Source organism: Megascapheus bottae, chromosome 29 (genome assembly GCF_031878675.1).
Source record: "Megascapheus bottae isolate mThoBot1 chromosome 29, mThoBot2.hap1, whole genome shotgun sequence".
NCBI lineage: Eukaryota > Metazoa > Chordata > Mammalia > Rodentia > Geomyidae > Megascapheus > Megascapheus bottae.
Window position 1 is genome coordinate 886,052 of NC_143537.1, and position 21,970 is coordinate 908,021.

Genomic DNA, 21,970 nt, shown 5'->3' on the forward strand with positions numbered 1-21,970 from the left:
GGGTGCTCAGAGCCCAGGCCGGGGAGACCCCGGTGTGCGGGTGCTCAGAGCCCAGGCCGGGGAGACCCCGGTGTGCGGGTGCTCAGAGCCCAGGCCGGGGAGACCCTGAGCACATGTCAACCCGGAGGCCGACACAACTGTGCAGCCAGGAGCAGCCGGGACCTGGTTCTCAGAGGGAGACGGGAAGGGAAGGGATGCCGCCTCGGCCCGGCCCGGCAGCAGTGGGGACAGTCACACAGCCTGTCACACTGGGAGGTGGAGACACGCCTTGCCAGCAGCGTCTCAGATCTCTCGGGAATCCCTGGTTTAATTAAATACCTGGTGCAAATGCTCAGCCTGGCACTGGGTCTCGGCAACACGCCTGGATTAAAAGTCCACCCTAAACGGAGCCAAGAGGAGGGGAGTTCTTCCCTCCTCACGGGTGCCATGGTGGTGCAGAGGAAAAGGAGGTGAGGAGAGACGAGGAAGAGAAATGCAGGAAAGAAACAGACAAAGCAGGCCAATGAGGCTCTGTGAGCAGCGGAAGGAATTAGATGGGACGTAAAAAGAATTTCCCAACTGGGAAACACACCTGCAAAGAAATTTTCTGTCGTGATTAAGGCAAATGAAACACACATCCTCAAGACTGCTGAGGCGTGGGGTGTCCTGAGGCTGGGCAGTGCAGCCTGTCTCCCGACACATGCCACGAGCCGAGAACCCGTCTCTCCTCCAGCCATCGTCTACCGCCTCTGCCCCCAAGAGCTGCAGCTCTCTTTGCCCTTGTCTGTTTGGTACACAGGACACGTCCTTGAATCCCCACAGAATAGTAAGCTCGCCTGCAACATCAGACAAGACTTAACTGAAATCCTGGGGCGACAACCGGAAAATAAACCCTGAGCACATCTTGAGTTGAGATAAGCTGGCATGCAAGATGCAGCTTCCTCCTGGAGGCCCCACCAGAGGCATTCTGCCCACCTCCACCCGTTCTACTCAGAGGCTCGTGCACAAGTGGCCTGTGGGCTAGACCCAGCCCTTAGGGTTATTCTCTTTGGAACTCAGCCCTCTAAAGACTGAAGGGAACTGTGGGTGCCATCTACACATCTGGGCTCTCAGGGGGGACGGCCCCGTCCCCAGGGCGTGACCCCTCCCCACAGGCCCCATCCCCAGGATGTGCTCAGGCACAGGAGCAGCACAGCCCCTCTGGGGTGGACTCAGCCAGAGCCCCAGAGAGACTCAGAAGCAGGAAGATGAGCAGAGTGCTCTGCCAAAGGTGACAAAGGAGCAAAGGGGGGAGGGGGGAGCGGGGGGGGAGGGCTGCGTGGCTGGGTGCAAGTGCATGGCATGCTCAGGCCTGAGGCACAGTGACTGCGCCCAGGGCAGGGGGTGAGCGGGAGGAGGGGGGAGGCGAGGGGGGGAGTGTTTCCTCAGAACCCGGCATTGAGTGAAAAGAACTTGGAGATTACATTCCTGTCATCGTTATCACCGGCTGTCACCCTCACCCTCCTCACCACCACCCCCATCCCTGCCATCAGCCTTAGGTCATTTCTCCCGCCAGCCTCGTCTGCTGGACACGCGCTGCGAGCCTGACACTGGCACAGGGATGGTCTTGAGAAGAAGACTCTGTGAGCCCCGAGACTGCCTCGCTGCTTTCCCGGGGACCGTCCCGCTTCTGGAGACTCTTCTAAAACCAAGAACCCCAGTCCTTGGGGTTCTAATGTCAGCAGGCTCTGCAGCCCCTGTGATGGGCTCACGGTCCTGGACCGCTGCGGTCCAGCCGTGGAGCAGCAGCGGGATCTGGGACCTGACACTTCTCCCGACGGCCCCGCGCTCTCACGTCTCCGTCCTCCTTCCTGCAGCGCGCCCCCACTGTGGGAGGCAGCGGGGAGGGTGCGCACACCTTAGCTTCTCCATAATTCACTGCTCAATATCCACTGCTGACAAAGATGTATCTGTGACAGTAGCCAATTCTACCCAAAATGAATTATCACTATTTTAGTTCCTTGTATTTCTACGGTCACATCTGATTTGAAAACATCAAACCAAATAAAATCAAATAGGCTTCTTTATTACAGAATTTCTATGAACCTTGAATGCGTAATGTACTCCATGAACTTCTCTTGGAGGAGAGAGGCAGCAAGCACGCAGCATTTCTTAAGCATAGTTAGGCACAGAGACCGTTGTCATGGCTCGGTGTTTCAAGACACAGAGCTGATGCGGTGAAATCATGTGTTCAGTGGCTCCATGCACGGTGAAATTTCCTTAATTATCTTCTAAATATGGGCAGGAGACAGAGAATTCTTAGTTGCATGGATGTCAGTTCTTTAAAGAGAAGGAGATCTGCGGCAAGAGCATTATCGGGGTGTAAGGGAGGGACTAAATCTACTGCTTTAACACACGGAGGAATTCTTTCTTTGGCATGTGGATGGGCAGAGGCAGATTTGTGAGAGAATAATATAGAACATGTATAAACGAAAGGTATATTAATGAAACACTTTCAGCCTCAATGGAGGGGATGAATAAAGAGAAAATTAGACACAACTGAGGAGAGAAGTAATAAAGACTGCGACATGGTCGGTAAGTTATCCAGAAAGCAAGCCAGAAGACCAAGACAGAAAGCGAACACTCGTGTGGGACGTGCAGGATGAGTGGGGCTCCTTCTGTCTGGAGACCGCAGGGCTGTTTCTGGAGGTTAACACACAATCCTCGACAGAGCGGAGGGCACTCCCGGCCACCAGGCCAAGTCGCTCTTCTCTACAGGAATAACAGAAGCCACACAACGCCATTTTCCATGTGTTGACTACTGGCAACTGTGTACTTAGTGAAATCATACATTAAGAAGAAGAAGGGACTGGGAATGTGGCTTAGTGGTAGAAGCCTTGCCTGGCATGCAAGAAGCTCTGGGTTCAATTCCTCAGTACCACATACACAGAAATAAAAGAAGGAACCAAAGGCTTTAGACAAATAAAACCTGAGTATATACCGCCAACCGGATCACACCAGAAGTTCACTAAGATGCAACATGGTCAGCAGGAAATCAGCAAAATTCAAAAACCAAATACGTAACGAATATGTACACAGCTCTAAATGGCTCTGACCACACAAACGGATGCCACTAATATCCACTTTGCTAGTTTAAACAGAAGGAACTCACTCTGGGTTACAATGCAGATCATGGCTGGTCAGCTTCCCTACGGCAAAAAAAAAGAAGCCATGTAAAAACAGACACTGGGGAGGCCAAGAAACTGAGGGCTACGTGGGCCCCCAGTGCAGAAAAGTAGTCATTCCTGGAAAGCTAATGGCCACTGAGGGTCCTGGCAGGGTGTCTTCTTACTTGACACCTGGGTTGAGGCTGTTGTGGGCCCAGGTGGAGACGGGCCCCCAGGGGACAGAAATAAGCAGAGCTTATAAGCAGGGCTGGTGGCAGGACTGGAAGGTAGGAGGCTGAAATGCAAGGAGCCAGGAACTGGGCAGCCAGGGCCTCCTGTCTCTCTGGGCTCAGGAGGCAGAGACCAGCTGGGTCTCAGTGAATTTCATGGAGATTTACCCAATAGGAAGGACCAACTAAAGGTAGATGCTCTTTCTCAGGCTACAGGCACTCGAACGTAAGCTAGACTGGAAGAATCGGGCTTTTTCCTACCTCCCTATCAGAGGAAAGGGGTTTCATTTGTGCATACGAGTCTTGGTAGCTCATCTGTACATAAGACCTGGCGTATAGTCAGAATCATGAGGCACAGGGAGAGAAAGGGAAAGGAGGCAAACGGCAAAGGTAGAGCCTCAGATGACTCCAGTGTCCCAGTCAGTCTCCAGACTGCTGGAGAAGGATGGCAGAGCAAAAAAACAAAACAAAACAAAAACAGTCTCCTAGAAAACAACTTTAAAAGGCTGAAATTTGTTAAAAAAAAAAAAAAGCTAGCAATACTCTGTGGCTCAAGTGGTAGAGTGCTATCCTTGAACAGAAGAGCTCAGGGACAGAGCCCAGGCCCAGAGTTCAAGACCCATGACCAGCCAAAACAAAAAAAAGCTAGTGAGATACACACGACAAAATGGTGTATGATGATAATGAGACAAAACAGAAACAATTTCAGACTAAGGAGAGCTGAAAATCACTCACGCTAAGAAGTGTACTAAAGGAAATCCTCAGGCTGAAAGCAAGAGCACAAGATCACAGTAAGAGATGAAGAACGCTGCTAAGTAAACATCTAGATTGACGGAAAAGCAGGTGACTATTCCAGGTGACAGAATCCACGTCCTGTGAGGCTTTCAACATACGCAGACATTGAGCGCTGAGTAGCAGCACACAAAGCGAGGAGGAAGAGCTGGAGCTCCACTGCACTGTTCAGGAAGTAGCAGAGGTCCCAGTTTTAATGCTCTGAACCAAGAGCCAGGGGCATCTGCATGTCCAAAGTCAGCTCGGGCTACAGAGGGACATTATCTTTATAAAAATATTCAAAATGTGGTATATACATATGTGTATATATATATATATATATACACACACAATGGAATTCTACATAGCCCACAGACAAGATAAAATAATGGCATTCGCAGGGAAGTGGATGAATCTAGAGCGAATCCTGTTGAGTGAGACAAGTCAAGACCTAAAGAACAAAAGGCGCCTGGTATCCTTAATATGTGGCTACTAGATCCAAACAGTACAAGAACAAGGACTCAATATTTACATACCCAATGCTATGGACAAGGAATTGGAAATATAAACACAACTACATAGACATAAAAATCTACGACTCTATAGACATAATGTTTTATTGCATAGATTAATATGTGTCTATGACATACAAACCCTCAGCCTAATTTTAATTATGTTCTAAAATCTAAGTGCCAGTGATTGTATTTAGAGATTCCCTTCTTGAACACTTCTGTGTTAAATACGTCATTTGAAATATGATGTAAAAATCAATGTTAATGAATTCTTTAATAAAAAATTCATGAAGTAATGTACTCACTACCTTACACATGTAACTAACCCCTCTATAGGTCATTACGATAGCACATAAGCATGTACATGTACATTTACAACTTCTACCATAACCACTAGAAACAACCCAGGCATGTAACACAGAAAGCCAATTATTAGAAAAAGACACGATGATAAAGTATTTGCTCCATGAAATAAAAAGACAGGAAAGAAGAAACAAAGAAGAGCATAGTAGAAAACAGAAAGCATCTGGGAAGGTGGTTCTATAGCACAGCACGGGCCTGGCACCAGGGCAGCCCAGCTCCGAGTCCCCAGTCCCTCAAACATCCCTTCTCCCAGCCCGTCACCGAGTCCCCAGCACCACAACATGGCAGCATCTGACACTGTAAGCTGAAGATAGAGAGGGAAAGTCTGCAACATGAAACTACTTTGCAGCGAAGCTGTGTCTTCAGTATTTTGCTTATGCTCGTGTGACTGGTTTCTAGGCACGTGCTGAAGGAAGTCAGAGAAAGCTGATGAGGTCTGCAAATTCCACAGGAGGTTTGAGGAGCTGGTGGAGCTCAGGTAATTAACAAGTGAGCCGGAGTATAAAGTGACAGGGCTTGGGTGCTGCAGGGGAAGGCTGGCATCGCTGATCAATGGCTGGAAGAGACCCAAGGAAACCAACAGAGCTCAGAGACCTTCATTCTGCACGGTCCTCATACATCATGCCAAGAGAACCCAACAAAATGGAGCAAGCTACCATGTCCGAGAATACAATTTTGTCTTAAACCCTTCCCTTTCTCTAAACAATTCCGGATAATTCCTATCTTGAGTGAAAAAAGAGCACCCTTGTTTTTATTGACAGAAGATAAATTTTGCTTTTTCACAGTAGGCCCCACAGCGCCGCCCCCCTCCCCCCCCCCCGCCACGGGTCCACAGAAGCTTCTCAGGGGCGCGGGGTGGCACGGGCTAGCCGGGGACATGGGCCAGTGTGGGTCGACGTTTGCGTCTGGACTAGTTAAGTGTCTTCAAGGTGAGCGTGCCCCTCCTGGCCACACCAGCGTGCAGGCCTCGGGGCAGGGCCGTCCTGCGGGAGGTGGCAGCTGGGGAGGAGCCTGGGAGGCGCTGGCATGGCACAGCTGGCGGCGACTCCTCCCCAGACACGGGCTCTGCGCAGCTCCCGAACGGTGACCAGTGAAGGCCTGCCTGTAAAATAAGTGACCTTGTCTAGGGCGCTTTGTTACCCGGTGGTCCGGGTGGACTCAGACGGCACATGCATCGGTGTGTCTGTCTGGCTCACAAGAGTGAGTCAGGGGTTTTCACAGCTGGCAGGAGGTCCCTATCGCTCCCTATCGTTTGTTATCCTCACAGCAGCCCCAGTTCAGACCTGGAGGCTGAGCCCGGAGACTTCACCAGAGGACCTTCCTTGTGCACAAGGAGAGTTTATGGGCGCCCCAAACTCCAGCCGAGATACCCCAATTCCCAAACAAGCTTGGTTTCCACACTACGTTTCTTCCTTGTCTTTCTTTCCCTTCTTCCCTCCCTGGCCGGGGGATGGACCAGGAATGAGCCTCAGTTTCCTGTGCTGCTTGGGTAGGAGTGGCTGTGGCTGGAGGTCTCCCCCAGAGCCCCACACACTCACTGGGTTCCTGCAGCCGCTCCCAGGGGGCCTCCAGGCTGCCACTCTCCAGCTTACATCTGCTGTTAGGGCACACCTCGTCTGGTGGCTATGACACTTCCCCAGGGTGTGCCCCGGGATGGGCCATGTCACAGCGGGCGTCCCTGGCCACGTGCCCCTCCTAGCCCACGTGCATCTTGTGTCACAGCCACCAGACTCACCAGTTTCACAGATGAGGTCGTCTGCCTGGGCCACACGGCTCACACAGCTAGGAGAGGGGGGTCAGGCGCTCTTCCCTGGCTGTGGGTTAGATCCCCAGAGGCTGGCAAACCCACACTGGGATGTAAGCCATGGTGGCCACAGATGGCAGCTCAGCAGACGGAGCGGCTGAAAGTAACTACATGGACCTCGGAGATGTCACACCCCGGAGAACCCAGGCCAGCTCTGGCCTGTCTCCTTGAAGACTCCACACAGAAGCTGGGTACAGCAGTGTGGCTTCTGAGTGGGGGAGCCCCCCCACAGGACTCGGGGAACCCCAGCCCCTGCCAGCTACTTTTCTTGATTTCCCCTTCCACCTGGTCAGACTAGTCGGATGCTTTCCCCACCCCCATGCCTGTTGCAGAAGCTTTTAGAAGACTCCCGCCTCCCCGCGTTTGCCTGGGAGAGGGGCTTGTCACACATTTGGCTGGCACCGCAATGCTGCAGTCTGAGTCAGAGAAGCACACGACAGGAAAGGTCACGGGCTCCCAAATTAACTGGAGGAGAAATGCAACCAGCAAAAGCTCATACGGGAATTACTTAGCAAGCTTCCTTCTCATCATTTCAGGGAGAGAGCACATGGCTTGTGTGGACATGGGACCTCTGAGCACAGCAAGTGCCCAGTGAATGCCTTTACTAGAAATTCACCAGCCTTTTCTAGAAGTTCGGGGTCCTTTATAGATTAAAAGGTCGTGGAGCCTATTGTACAAGGTCATGCGCCTTTTCTCTAGAATAGCAGCTCATGGAGCCTGCACTGAGCCTCAGCATCACCACCGTGCCTGCAGGTCATCTGCTCGTGCTCACAACACGTACGGGTAGTATCTCACGTTACAGAAGAGGAAACTGAGGCTCGAGGAGGTTCTGTCACTTGCCCAGGGCTGTCCAACTGGTGCACGCTGGGGTTAGGTGGCTGCACATGGAGCCCCTCCTGCCAGGGGGCCTCAGAGAGACAAGAGCCTGCCCTGGACACTGGGGCTTCCACAGGCCTGGCCAGCCAGGCTCCCGCTCCAGTCCCTGCCCTGACTGTGGGCACACAAGGCCCCTTGTCAGTCGAGCTTTTAGACACTGAGCCCACGAATGCAGCTCTGGGCAAGCTCCTGGGCCTGGGAGAGAGCTGACAAGTTTCAGAGGCCACTCTGTGGGGTGACCTGGAACAGTGCTCTTAGCCGGGAGCTTTGCAGGATACAGGATTCCCTTCCACCTCCGTGAGCACTCAGCGCGCCTGGGGGAACTGCCTGCTCCCCCCACCGGCTGGACTGGACACAGCCATCACACGGCGGGGCTCGGGTCACCTCTCTTCCGGGTTGGTCACAAAGCAGACCCTGCCAGCTCCCGTGCCCCTTCGTTTCCCTCTGTGAAGTGAAAGTGTGGACTGGTTGAAATCCAACCTCGTTTTCCCTCTGATTTGACGTTTTCTGAGTGTGTACCTTAGGATATGCTGCAAACATTTGGTAACAGTTACCACGCACTCTTCATATTGTGAGTGCTTCACATGAATTATGCCATTGAACCTTCTGACAGCCATACAAGACGGGTTCTATTATTAGGGCGATGTCACGGAGGGGGAGGAAGAAGAGGAGGGAACACAGAGGCCCAGAGCTTGCCCAAGGTCGCGCGAGCATGCGGTGAAGGAGCCAGGGCTCACACCCACTTGGTCTGGCTCCAGAGCCCTGGACAGTCTCTTGCACCTGACTATTCCACAGTCAAACTGCCAGGCACAGCAAACGGTGTTGGAGGAGGTGAGGGGAATGCGTGCCTGTGCTCCTGTCAGGAGCAGGGCTGGCTGGGAAGCAATGGGGTTGGTGCTGAGGGTGGTGGGAAGGCATGGAAGGACGTCAGCCAGATGGGCCTGAGGGCAGATGGTTCTGGAGGCCCTGGGAGGCCGGCCTCTGGCTGGTCAAAACAGAGGCAGAAGGAGAGAGAGAGGAATGGCAGAGATGAGCACGATGCGGCTGGCACGGGGTGGGGTGGGGGGGCAGAAAAGAAAAGCAAAAGTCTAGAGGTGTGGCTGTAGTGCAACGGTCATGGCCTGTGACAGAACAGGAGAAGGGGACCCAAGCTCCTGGGCCAGAGCTGGGGCTCTGGGACCTCTGTGAAGAAAGAATGGGCTGAGGGACAGAGAAGGGGACAGGAGCTGGTCAGCTCTGGGCACACCCCAGCACACATCTGGAGATGCACGCTGGAGCACAGAGGGCCGAGGAGAGGCAAAGAGGTGCTGCCAATGGGGCAGATGCTACAAGAAAGGGCTGCCTGGAGAAAGCACAGAGCAGGGGTGAGGTGATGGCCCTGGGGAGCCCCCGTCTTGGAGAGGACTTCCCGCCTCTCTTCTTCCAGGTAGACTCACTTCAGAGTCACCTCTCAGAGACGGCGAGCAGCCACAATCCCAGAACTTGCCTCTCTGTTCTGGCACATGCCCAGGATTCTGCAGCAGGCTCTGAATTGTGTAATTATCCATGCAATAATTATGCCTGGCAGAGAGCTTCCTAGATCACTGCCTAAGAGTCCAGCCACCACCAGCCTGCTCTGCCTGGCTCTGTCTCGGTGTGATCAGAGGGCAGTCCCTAGCCTGGGGAGCCAAGGCATTCTGTGTGAGAGCAGGTGGGCACCTGTCAGGGGAAGCTGTCCGTACCGCCGGGTCTGGTTTCCTGGAGTCAGCAGCCGGTCAATGTGCTGGTCGCCTAGGGTCTTCCAGTGTAATTACAACTCCTACCCGGGCTTGGGCAGGGTCAGCGTGACTCCCACCACACTGTGGATGCCAGCATCAAAGCTCCAACGTTCCTTTGTCCCAGGCACACTCCAAGCACTGGATCCTGCCCTTTTCACTTCCTCTCCGTCCTGCCCTCTTTCTTTCAGAGCTCAGGGAGAAGCTGCCAGAATATCCAGCATGCAGCTGGCAGCAGACGTGACCCATGGGTCAGGAAACATGGCTCCCATCCTCATGGCAGTCGCAGAGGCCTCATGAGAGGCTGGGCCTGTTCCTGGGAGGGGCCGCTGGCTGCGGCCCAGACTGCTCACAAGGTGGCATTTACCTTGGCAGTTCCCTAGCTGCTGGCAGCAAGCTGTGGCAGTTCAAAAGCCTGATCGTGCTGGCACACCAGCAGGGACACATCTGTCAGGAGAACAGTCCCATTAACTCAGATCAGGAGACCATCGTGGAAGCCACCACGGCAGGTGCCCTGGGCCCACACGGGGCCTCTCCTCGGGGTGGGGGGAGCTCCCAGGGGCTGCTCACAGCGCTGGGACGTTTAACGGCACCAGCTGCATCCACATAGGAGAATGTGGACAGGAGGACCACAGGGCTGGGCCCCTGGCGGGCAGAACTGCCCTGGCCAGGCTGTCTGCTGACCACAGGCTGCAAATGTGGACATGGTCAGAACTGCGGTGCAAGAATCTTTATCCGCCTTCGGATTCTGAAGCTTCCTGTGGATCTGGCTTGGGGCGCTGTGAGGGAGGGCACTGAGGTCACACCACGAGTAAGGAAAGTGGCGGTGATGGATGGGGTGTGTCTGCAGACGAGGGCAGGCGACACCGGGCTTCCCCTCGGGTGACAGGCGAGGGTGGTGGCAGATGCCAGGGACAGAAACATGTGCCTTAGTGACTAGAACGGTGTCTGCAGACGAGGGCAGGCGACACCGGACTTCCCCTCGGGCGCCGGTGGAGATTTGGTATGGCCCACGGAGGACACTGTAAACGTCCAGATGGCTCTTGGTGGACCCCACGCCCCTACCTCTGAGGAGACGAGTGTATTTCTCAAGCCCGTAGTCAGAATCAAGCTATAACAACAAGCCAATGGCTCCCAGCCCTCCGTGAGTGTCCACTGCGGAGCAGGAGGCATTTACCCAAGCCAGGCTCCAGCCTGCATGCTCAGGTGGGCGCCAGCACCGCAGGGCACCCCTTCTGACTGGCTGCACAGCCAAGAACCCGGAATCCCCTCAGTGTCACAGGAGCCTCATCCAGGTACCAGTGCAGTCTTGGGCCGATGGGAAGCCAAGCCCCAGGTCCAGCGCTATCCCTGCCCTTTCCGCCTACATGACCTCAGCATGTCCTCTCCAAGATTCCGGTTTTTCACTTCTAAAACAGAGGTCCTATCTCGGGCTCACAAGGGTCTGTGGCCATTAAATGAGGTAACTGAATGGAAGAGGCCATGTAGCAAGCATCCCCCTTTAACGCACAGCTTCTGGTGGCACGCGTCTCTGGGTGGTTTAGAGCTTAGGACCATACAGCAGGGAATGAGAAGCCTGCCTCCATTTCCGCCCTTTGTGGTGCTCTGGAGTACGTCTAGACCGGGTCCTGTCCATCTTTCTCTTCATGCCCTCTTCCACCTGTCTCTCTGCTGGAGTCCTTTCTACCTGGGTCCCCTCCATATCGCTTAACAAGTATAACTGCAACAACAAAAATGACAACAAGCAATTAATTCTCCCCATCTGGAGTGCTCTTGCCGGCAGGCAGCGGCTACCTGCAGCCGCGTGTTTACCTTTTCTTCCGGTTCCTCTGTCCCCTCAGGCTCCCTTGTCCTTCCCTTGCTTGACGGTGCTCTAGGAGTCTAGGGCTATGGCCTGTGAGCTCCAGAGACAGATCAAGGCTGCAGGCAGCCCTGGTCCCCGCTCTCCTTTGCTCTCATCTGGAGCCGTCTAGGAGAGGATGCCCGTTCCAGCTCCACTCACACTCTTCCCCACACTCTCCTCGAGGAGCCCTGGGTCAGTGCTCCTCCTCAGGGGTGGGTGTGCACACACTGGGACTGGAGCTGCTTCGAAGGCACTCCCAGGATGGGGACCAGCTGCCAGGACTAGTGGCCCTTTGGTGCTGGGGGCGGAGAACCAACGCTAGAGCCCAGGGCGCTTCTCGTCCTGTTTCCCAGCGAGGCCGGGGTGGGGTGGGGGGCACGCTGCGTGGGGCTGGTGGAAGAAGCCATTCTTTCCACTGCCCCTGGTCCTCAGCATGGACTGGAGCTGGGCAGGATGGCAGGTGCAGGGAATCAGGCTGGTCTGACGCCTGGGGGGTTCCCGGGACGGGGAAGTGCCAATACACCAGCCCAACTTGCCAGAGAAACACCAGAGCCCGCGCCAGCCCGGGATTGATGGAAATGCCTTCCTATGCCACGGGACCCGCTGCCTCATCACCCACGCTGCCCTGAGAGGCAGGACACCTAGCTCTCCCCGTGTCCAAGGGCATCCACGTGCTTTGGCAAGCTTCTCCCTTCATTTCACAGACCTTTATGAAGGCCTGACGATACGCTGCAAGTTCCCACGGCAGATGAGGGCCGGAACCTGAGGCATGAGCTGACTTGTCTCATTCCTTCCTGCTTTTGTCAAATACAAATGAGGACATTTGAGCTCCTGGGTCTGGAATCCCTTCTGTGAAGCCTCTTCAGAGAAGGCAGTGTGGACGGGGGAGTGAGTGCCTCCAATCCACCCATCCTTCTACCAGGGACACTCAACATTACCACCAAAACCACCGTCTCCCCACCCTCACCACGAGACTGCTGCTCTCTGACAAGGAATCACAACGGCTCCTCTCCTGGGGCCAAGGCAGAGGGTCTGGCACCCCCCTTCCCCCGCCCAGGGCCAAGGAGGGCCCTGCACTGCTGGAGCTGGTGGGGACCCTCGTTCCCTGAGCACTTGGGGACTCTCCGGGGTCTGAGTGGGAACCTGGGATCCTGCGTTTCGAGCAAGCCCTGGGTGTTGCTGGACGGCTGGTCTGGGACCCTGTGCAGAGCAGCACAGATCTAGAGAACAGGCACGATATCTCACTTTCATGGCCGTCTTTCCTTGTGCTGACCATTGTGTCTCACACGCTTGGCCTGCTGCAATCCAGGTCTCTGCTCGTGGCTTCGTGCCACATACATATGCAGAACTGGACTTGGGCCAGCTTGCGGCCAGGGAAGGAGAGGGCACTGGGGGAAGCGCAACCACACACTTGCAAACTGACAGCAGGCTCTTGCATCTGGCTCCTTTGCACAGATCCACAGATAAAGCTGCGGAGCCCGCCCTGACCCTCTGGACCTTTTCCACACCTGACAGGGAAGGTCTGCCAGTCTGCAAGACTCGGAGATGCTTAAACGCGTGCTGGGTCCTTCCCTGACAGGCTGTGACGGCTGCAACAAAGGCAGACAAATCTAGTTCCCATAAATGATTAGAGCAGAGGAGATATGTATAATCCTATTAATGAATTTGCTAATTGGCCTTCTGCCCCCAATCATTTCATATTCAAGCACTGAGCGCGTCAGCTTCAGTGGAGACAGATCCAGGGTGGATCAGACAGGCCAAGCGTGGTTTGCTCAGAGCTGCAGGCAGCCCGGTTGCTCAGCCTGGATAATGAGGTGCGCCCGCCTCTCTGGAAGGTCTTCTCTCACAGCACGTGTACACCTGGGCTGACAGGGTCCCCAGCAGTGGCTGGCGGGGAGGAGCTGGCACAGTCAGTGAACGGCTCTGGCTCTGTCGGGCTTTGGGGTGACTCTACTGTCCTCCTGTCCACTGCCCGGAGCCGGGCAGTCCTAGAGACTCAGTTTCCTCATCTGCAAAATGGGAGCTGTTTCCAGCTTGATCTCCAGGGTGGAAGCCAGTCACATAACCGAGGAAAGCCCAGAGTGAGGTGCTGGGTTTGAGTAGCGGTAGGTCCACTTTAGCTAGTACCGGTATCACTGTTATTATTGACAACAATGACCCCCACAGGTGCCCACGATGGCCTGTTCACCTCTGGGGACCCTTCTTAGCACTTGAAGTTGACAACCTCCCACGACGGCAACAGAAAAACTGTTCAGGGTTCTGGTGGTTGTAGATACGACAGTCCAAGGCCACAGTTCAAAGGTGGAGTCTCAGAGGGGGTCCACCCCCGGGACTGAACAAAAGACCCCAAACTGCTGAAAGTACCTAGTCTGGGCTCACTGCACATCACCCTACTCTGGTTCTATAATGGAGGCTCTGCCATTGTTCTCGTTTTACAGAGAAAGAACAGAGGCTCAGAGGGTTCTAGCTAAGAACCGAGAAAGGCGCATTAGATTCCAATACTCCCCTGCACTTTAACCATGTGGTACTAACCATTATGTGTCCTCCTGCCAACCAGATATGAGTGGAGTGCGGTGCCTGCCACAGAGACACACACAGACACAGACACAGACACACACAGACACACAGACACACAGACACACAGACACACAGACACACACACACACACACACACACACACACACACTGCACTGAGCCAGTCTGGAATAACAGGAATCAAGTAGGAAGTGCTGGTCCCCAAGTAATACCCGCACCGACCACAGCTACCTCTAGAAGGTGACCTACTTAAGAGGGAAGCCCTGAGGGGACTGAGCTTCTCCTAGGCTCCAGGACTCCCAGTCTCTTTCTTGCTCTCTTGTCTCTCTTCTACTAAATGCAGCATCTTCCCTGCCTGGTGAATGGGGGTGCCAGCTCTAGGCCATTATGCAGAATCTTACAGAGCTTCTCCCAGGAGCACACTCAGATCTCACATCTTCTCCACCGTTCCACGTCCCTCCTAGCCATCTTGCGGGCACGTGCGCACACAGGCAGGCGCGCGCACACACACACACACACACACACACACACACACACACACACACACACACACACAGAGGCCCATCTGTCCTCACCTCCACAGACCTGGCAGCCACCAAAGCTGGACCCGGTGACAGGCGTGGCAGAGGCACTCACTTGTGGATGCACTGCACGCTCCCCTCACCCCCCTGAGGGCTGCATCGTGCCCGTGCACGCTCTGCCACTGGAGTACCCTCCTGCACTCACGCACTCCGGCCGGCCTCGCACACGCCGTCAGGTGTCAGTACCGGTGTACACTTGCACACTTGGTCATTTGCAGGTACCACGGTGCACTCACACACGCCCCGAGTCAGAAACTCCTGTCACTCATTCGGTTGGTCCTGTGACGCTCCATTCGCCTGCTCATCTACGGCTCCCTCTCCTCTTCCTGTACCCTCTCCTCCTTCACTCATCCTTAAGGTGTGTGCCCACGCGTTCACCAGATGCTCACGGAGCGTTCGTGGTGAAGCCCTGCCAGGTGGACAGGAGTGTGAGCTTTGGTTCTGTTCCAGGGAGCAGAGGGAACACCTCACCCCTCACTGATTTTAGGCTATGTTTTCATCCCCCCCCCTCGTCTCTTTCTGTTCAGCTTGAGTGCCACTGCACTGAGTGGCTGCATGTGTGGTTTTGGGTGCGGGCCCCTGGGATGTGGGGGAGAGGAGCAGGGGCACTGCTCTCAGCATTTTCCTGCTGGGCGGTAAACAGACTCAGTACATTTCACAGACAAAGCCGATTCAAAGGCAACAGACCGAACAGAACCATTCTAGGCAGAGGGCTGGTAATGGTTCCAGCGGGAGGCTAACTTTTCCTGCAGGATTCACAGTTCTACAACGCAATGGCAAGCAGCCAGCCACTCACTGTTTACAGTCTCCTCATTGTTTTATTGAGTGACTACTATGTGTGTACAAACTCAAGCAGGGGACAGAGAGGGACCAGGGCATGTTTTCTGCCCCAGGAAGCCTGTCTTGTCCTGTGGGGAGGGGTGGACACATCTGCTGCTTGCTTAGCTTCAGGCTTGACTTGTGAGTCACAAGAACGCGCACCTTGAAAGGGTTGAGGGACTCGGTTGGGAGAAGTCCCTTTCCCCTGGGGCTCACCTCCTCAGTGGGCCTTGTGGAGACTGAAGCGGCTCCCTTCCTCAAGTAACACCGCTCTCCATCAGAAAGGGCTGGAACCCGGCCACTTCTGGCTGGGATGCTGTGTCCAGAGATGCCTGCCACCCCCTCCACACCACAACCGGCCTCACTTCCCCACAGGACTTCTCCCCTGGACTGGGAGGCAGAGACCCTTGCCCAAGGCAGGGCTTTTCTAAGTACTTAAATTAAGACACACAATGACCACAAACAGACACAAAGAACAGGATATGGCCCTGACTGTGTTTACTCAGCTCTACAGGCCTCCACGGACTTTAGGCTTCATGCAGACTTCATGCAGAATCGTTGGCCCATTTGAAAGACAGCGTGTATTTCCAAAGCCCTGGGGGTGCTCACGGAGCAGGTGAGGTGCTTTCAGGACCAGTGACAAACACCGGGCACACAGGCTGCAGCAAACCATCAGCGTCCCATGCCTGACTGTGGTCCTAGCCGGACAAGCCGGGAAGAGCAGTCCAGAAATGAGCAGCTAAGGCTCTCGAAGGCACCGCCCCCCGCCAGCGTGGCCTCAGCGCGGGCTGCGGAAGCCCCGGGCAAGGGAGCCATAAATCCCACAGAATCTCAATTTTGCTGACACTTGTTATGAAGCGGGCCCTGGGCTGGGTGCCGCACTGAACTGTCCCTGCAATGCGCCCGCCACAGCATCTATTTTAAGAGAATAACTGCCACTGTCCCTGTCTTGCAGTTGAGGAAAACAAGGCTTAGTCACACAGCTAGTCAGTGGCAGAGCCTGGATTTGAACTCAGCAGGGAGACTGATTCCTGAGTTGAAAATCCCAGCCATACTCTCTGACTGCACCTAATTACAGATGAGCCTGGCATCTCAGACTGGTGAGATACAGGGGTAATAAAAAAAAAAAAAACCATGGAATCTGAGAGGCCAAAGGAACCTGAGGAAATGTCTAACACAACTTCCTTCTTTTTACACAAACTGAGGCAGGGACGGGGAGGTGACTGGACAGGCTGTGATTCTTGCCAAATTCCCAGTGGTCTGCCCAGGGAAGGTCCAAGGGGGAGGCCTTGTGCACCCCAATGGGGGTATGGGTGGGGTGGGGTGAGGCAGAGTCCAGGCAGCTGGACTCGGAGCCAGAGGGCCTGAGTGTCAGGCCGTAAGCAGCCGGCTTCGGGTCAGGGATGCATTCTGTGGCCTTTGGCCTTCTAGGAGCTTTAAACAACCACGGTAGGTGAGTGAAGAGTAGGGGTTGGGCAGAATGAAGTCAAGAAACATTAAGAAAGATGAGGGGAGGGCCGGGCAGGGGAGGAGTGGGAGGGTGAGGGCGTTGGTGAACTGCTTTGGTACCTGACAACGCCTCCGTACAAGTGCTTAGAGAAAATGAAACAAACCAGCACCGACCGGGTAAAGTAAGAGTGCACAGGAGTCAGCCAGCAGTGTGCTAGGCGCCCGTGGTGTCTCCTGTCTTTCTAGGGTCCTGGGAGAGAAAGCAAGGAGCTTTCAGGAGCTGGGGCGGAGGGGAGGAGGAGAGGGGGAAAGTCAGTAAGGTCTGAGCTCAGACTCTTCCCCAGATCTGCGCACAGAGCCCCAAACCCATGCTTGGCAGGTCCTCAGTCCTTCCAGCTGCTTCCTCTGGGTCCCCAGAGGCCTGGGCCAGCAGTGTCTGACGTGAGCCGGCCCCCCTCCGCTCACTCCTACTCTCCCCGCCGGCTCCTACCCACTCTGTGTACACGGAGGCTGAGGTCACTTAACTGCCTCTCCAAGGGGCGCAAGCACGGGTGGAACTGTAGAAGTTGGCTGCGTCTCACAGTCCTCTGGGACCTCCAGGTGGCCAGGCAGATGGCGCGGGGGTGCGACCTGGGTTTGGGGCTGAGAGTTGTTCCGGGCTCCCCCCAGGCCTGCTGTGGAGCTGGGGGGGGGCAGCTCCGCCCTCACCCGGACACGGACCTCAGCCTGCGGGGGCCGGGGTCCTCCCCGTCCGCCCTCCCGCGCCTTCTCCTGGGGGCCTGGCCAGCGTGGGCTCCCGGGTCCCTGCCCTCTGGGGAGGACGGGCCCCACCTGTTAGCTGGGTCTGGCCGCACTTGGCCGTGGGAGCCAGAAGCGGAGCGTCCAGGCTCCCCACCCGCACTCACGCGGCGCTGGGCTCGGGCGGGGTGGACGTGGCTCCCCAGGTCCCGGGTCCCGGGCCCGCACACCGGCGCCGCGGGTTCCTTTTGGCTTGCAGAGGCGAGGGCGGGGGGGGGGGGGGCGGGGTCCCCGGTGTGGATCGGGGGGCGCACGGCGGGGACGCACGGCGCTGGCCCGGCCACGTCCTCCCCCCGAGAGGCAGGGCAGCCCTCCCCACCTGTGACCACCCTGCCTCGGCCCGGGCTGCCCCCCCCCCCCGCCCCGCCGTCCCCGGGCTCCCCGGCGGGCTCGGGAGGGGGCGCGGGACGCGGGCTCGGGGCTCGGGACTCGGGGCGCGGGGCGCGGGCTCGGGGCTGGGGCGCTGGTCTCGGGGCGCGGGGCTCGGGACTCGGGGCGCGGGGCGCTGGTCTCGGGGCTCCGGGCGCGGGTCGCTTACCTTTCGAGGGTCGCCTTTGTTTGGTCTGCAGAGAGGAGAAGGTGCCCATGACGGCCCCCATGGCAGCGCGACGCGGCCGCCCCTGCCCTCCCCTCCCGGGGAAGCTCGGCTCGCAGCCGGGGGCGCGGGGCGCCTCGGGCTCCTCCCCCGGCCCGGTCCGGCCGGCCCCGCCGCCCCCGAGCCCCGCCGAGCCCCCGCGCCTGCCGTGCGGCGCGGTGCGGTGGGTGCGGGAGCCGCGCGCCGCCCGCCCGCCCGCCCGCCCGGCTGCGCCCGCCCCGGCCGCCGCTCCCCTCGGCCCGCTGGCTGGGCGGGGGCCGGCGCGCAATCCCGAATGAATGGAGCGGGGCTGCCGCCACGCGGGCGGGGAGGGCAGGGGAAGGCAGCGGGGCAGGAGGGGGCAGGGGGGCAGGAGGGGGGCAGCGGTGCAGGAGGGAAGGTGGGGGGGCAGGAGGGAAGGTGGGGGCGCAGGGGAAGGCAGGGGTGCAGGAGGGGGCAGGGGGGCAGGGGAAGGCAGAGGTGCAGGAGGGAGGGCGGGGGGGGGGGCGGGGGGGCAGGGGGAGCAGCAGGAGAGGGAGCAGGTGGGGGGCGAGGACGCACAGAGGCTGCAGGCAGAGTAGCACAGGGGCTGAGGACAGGGGCTGCGGGTTGGGGCTGCAGGGGCTGTGAGTTGGGAGGACCGGGTCCCAGGGCTGAGGGCTGGGGGAGGACGGGGAGGACGTGGGCTCGGGGGCCGGCCTGCTGCCTGCGCCAGCTGCAATGCAGGGCTGGATGTCTAGGAGGGTCCCTCCCCACCCCAGTGTCCTCCCACCCACGGGAGGAGTGGTGCCTGCAGCCCCAGGGCAGGGGCCGTCCAGAGGAGAAGGTGCACGAGTGTGTGTGCCTGAGTGAATGTGTGTGTGCACAAGTCCAGGGGAGCCAGCACGATCGCCATATGTGCCCGGATGTGTATACGTGTGTGTACGTATGTACATGTGTGTGGATGTGTATACGTGTGTAGATGTGTGTATACAAGTGTGTGGATGTGTGTGTACGTGTGTACATGTGTGTGGATGTGTGTATATGTGTGTGGATGTGTGTGTACGCGTGTACATGTGTGTACGTGTGTAGATGTGTGTATACAAGTATGTGGATGTGTGTATACGTGTGTGGATGTGTGTGGATGTGTATACAAGTGTGTGGATGTGTATACGTGTGTGGATGTGTGTACATGTGTACATGTGTGTGGATGTGTGTGGATGTGTGTGGATGTGTACGTGTGTATATATGTGTGTATGTGTGTATACGTGTGTGCGTGCATGTGTGTACATGTGTGTGTGCATGTATCTGTATATGTGTATGCGTATGTGCGTGTGCATGCATGTGTATGCATGCGTGCATACATGTGTGCGTGTGTATGCGTGTGTGCATGTATGTGTATATGTGTGTGCATACGTGTGCGTGTGTATACATGTGTGCATGCATGTGTGTACGTGTGTATGCATGTGCGTGCGTGTGTACATATGTGTGGATGTGTGTATACATGTGTGTGGATGTGTGTATACATGTGCGTACGTGTGTGTGCACGTGTGAGGATGTGTGTGTAGGCATGGGTCCCGCATCAGGTGCTGGGATCTCCCTCGACTCCGCCCGCTGCCGGGATTTCTGGAGGGGAAAGTGGCCCTGGCCTGGAGGACCTGGAGGTCTGCACTGAACTGGGTCCTGGGGACAGAGCCGCTCCTGCCGGGGGCCGGGGCGGGGGGCTGAGGTCGGCCAGGCCGGGCCCGGCTTGGGGGAGGGCTCTGCCCGCTCCCTGTGGTCTTGTTTTCCTCGCTGACCTCCCTTCCAGGGCCCCTTTCTCTGGCTCAGCTCTCTGCCAGCTCTTCCTCTTAGGGCCCAGGACCACAACCTCTCATGGCTGCCGGCTGCGGGTGAGGCCCAGCCTTCTCCGGGGAGGCTGGGGTTCCCCTCTCTAGACTGAGTGCTGTGGGGGTGTCACCACCACCTTCCTGGTTTCTTCCTGAGGATTCCCAGCCCAGGTGTGCCCAGTCCCCCTCCCGTGGTGTCCTTCAGGCCACCCAGATGCAGTGTCTGTCCTTCAGTCCCCGAACATATGGCTCCATAAACACACGTGGACACGGTGGCCCAAACATGTGGGAATCACGTCCTCAAGCCCACACAGACCCAGGCCGGCAGTACTCCCACAGGTGCATCTGTGAGACCCCACCCACCACACACAATGGCATCCGATACCCAGGCCCGCCCAGCTCACAGCCACCTCAGAGACACCTGGCACCGTCTTTCTGTGGGGACACAGGTGGCCTGCAACTTGGCTAGGGACCCTGATTAGTCATATGTATTACATGCCAACACAGCATGCAATACTTTCTCCAACCCTTCCCCCGCCGGCCACAGGTCCCGTTTTACAGTCGGGAAGGCAGGCCTCTGGGCAGTGAGGTGGAGAGTCAGAGACAGGGTCCCTGCTGCTGGATCAGCTCCTCCAGCGCAGCCGGAGCCGCCATGGCACACGGGCTTCGCCTGACCCCCACTGTGGTTCTCAAGGCTCCTTCCCTCCCCTGGGCCTCACCACTGTAACTGCATCCGCTCTGCTTGGTCTGCAGTCAACCTGAGGCATGCACCAGCACATCGATTGATTTTCTTTGCTCCGAAGCCCAGCTAGGAAGGGACAGCTGACAAACTAGATCGTCTTTGCCTCTCAAAAGCATATTCTTTCTGTGAAGACTTAGCCCTTCATTTGCTTGCTCTCTTACTCCCCTCATTCGTCCTCTCATTTAGTCCCTCATTTACTCATGAAGGCACTCATTAATGCATTCGTTCCTTCACTTATTCTCTCGTTTACTCGTGCATTCAACACCTGTTCGTGGTACAGTGGCCCCTTGACCATGCTCTGCCTGGGTGAGAGCTTGCGTATTCCCAATTCTGCCGTGGGGACAAAGATGCGTGCGCTGCACCTGAAGGGCATCCAAGAAGGGGGGTGTGGGGTAGTGTGTGAGGGAGGGGAGGTAAGACCACGACAGAGAATCCACTTCCTGCCTCACAGAACCAGAGTGGAGAACAGCATGGGGAGAGAGCAAGTGCCAGAGCTCCAGGGTCCTCCCTCAGTCGCCCTCTCGTCCTGTTGTACCTGACTGATAAGAGACCTGGTGAGCCATGCCCTGCCCAGAGGCCACGAACACGACCCTCTCCTGCGGAGTGTGAGCCACGGTGCCAGGTAATTCCTACTACCACAGAAGTAGCAGGGTGACCGAGTCTGGGTTTTGGAGGTGGCCATCCCCAAGTTCTGGTCCTGACCGTGCCTCTCTGCTGTGTCACTGGGACTGATGGGCAAATTTCCTGCGCCCGGCTTTATCTGCCTTCATGCAGCTGCTGGCTGGTTTGGAGAGATGACGCTCAGAAGCCCTGGGTGACACCTGACACCTAGGGTCACCTGGACTCCAAGGTGAACCTCACTATTCTTCCCGTTGCAGGCCACGCGCCACGCTGAGCTACTGGAGTATAAAACAAAGAAGCTGCAGCCTTTGATGCGGCTTCCATCCTTGCTCTTCATCTGTTGGGCAGGAAATCTGTTCTCAAGGTCCCCATCTGGTAGTAAAAGACTCAACCGAGTGAAGGAAGGAAGGGGCTGGCAGCTGGCTGCATGCAGTTCGGCAGTAGACCGGCTGCTGTCTTGTCCCATTTCCCAGGGTTCTGCAGGTGAAGGCCGTGGCGCCTCCTCTTCTGTGCCTACCACACCGTCCTCTCCCCTGTTACCCAGCAGCCTCTGGACCAGGAGGGAGGGGCCTCCGTGCTTGTCCCAGGAGGCTACCTCCGTGCCTACCAAGCATGGCCTCCTCTGTCAGGTCCATCACGTTCTTTCAGGGAGCTTGGGGCCCTGGGGTCAGGACACAGGCTCTGCGGGGCATCCTCACAGCTGCACCACCCGAGGTGGTTCTCCTTCACACTCCACTGCGGGCCTCTCCACGGGGCTGGGGGGGG

General features: G+C 56.8%; 1 protein-coding gene across 3 annotated transcripts in view; it reads right to left on the reverse strand.

Annotated features, from left to right (window-relative positions):
* The window catches only part of Kcnip1 (potassium voltage-gated channel interacting protein 1), a 154,111-nt gene that overhangs the window by 76,490 nt on the left and 55,651 nt on the right, over positions 1–21,970 (reverse strand). The window contains exon 1 of one of the 3 annotated variants that reach the window (XM_090321302.1): positions 17,999–18,151. The exons of 1 other annotated variant lie outside the window; for it this stretch is intronic. In XM_090321302.1, the coding sequence (XP_090177428.1) occupies positions 17,999–18,059 (61 nt within the window). In that variant the 5' untranslated portion in view covers positions 18,060–18,151. Of the gene's footprint in view, positions 1–17,998; positions 18,152–21,970 lie in introns of those variants that run through there. One more of the 3 variants, XM_090321304.1, reaches the window with a different exon arrangement.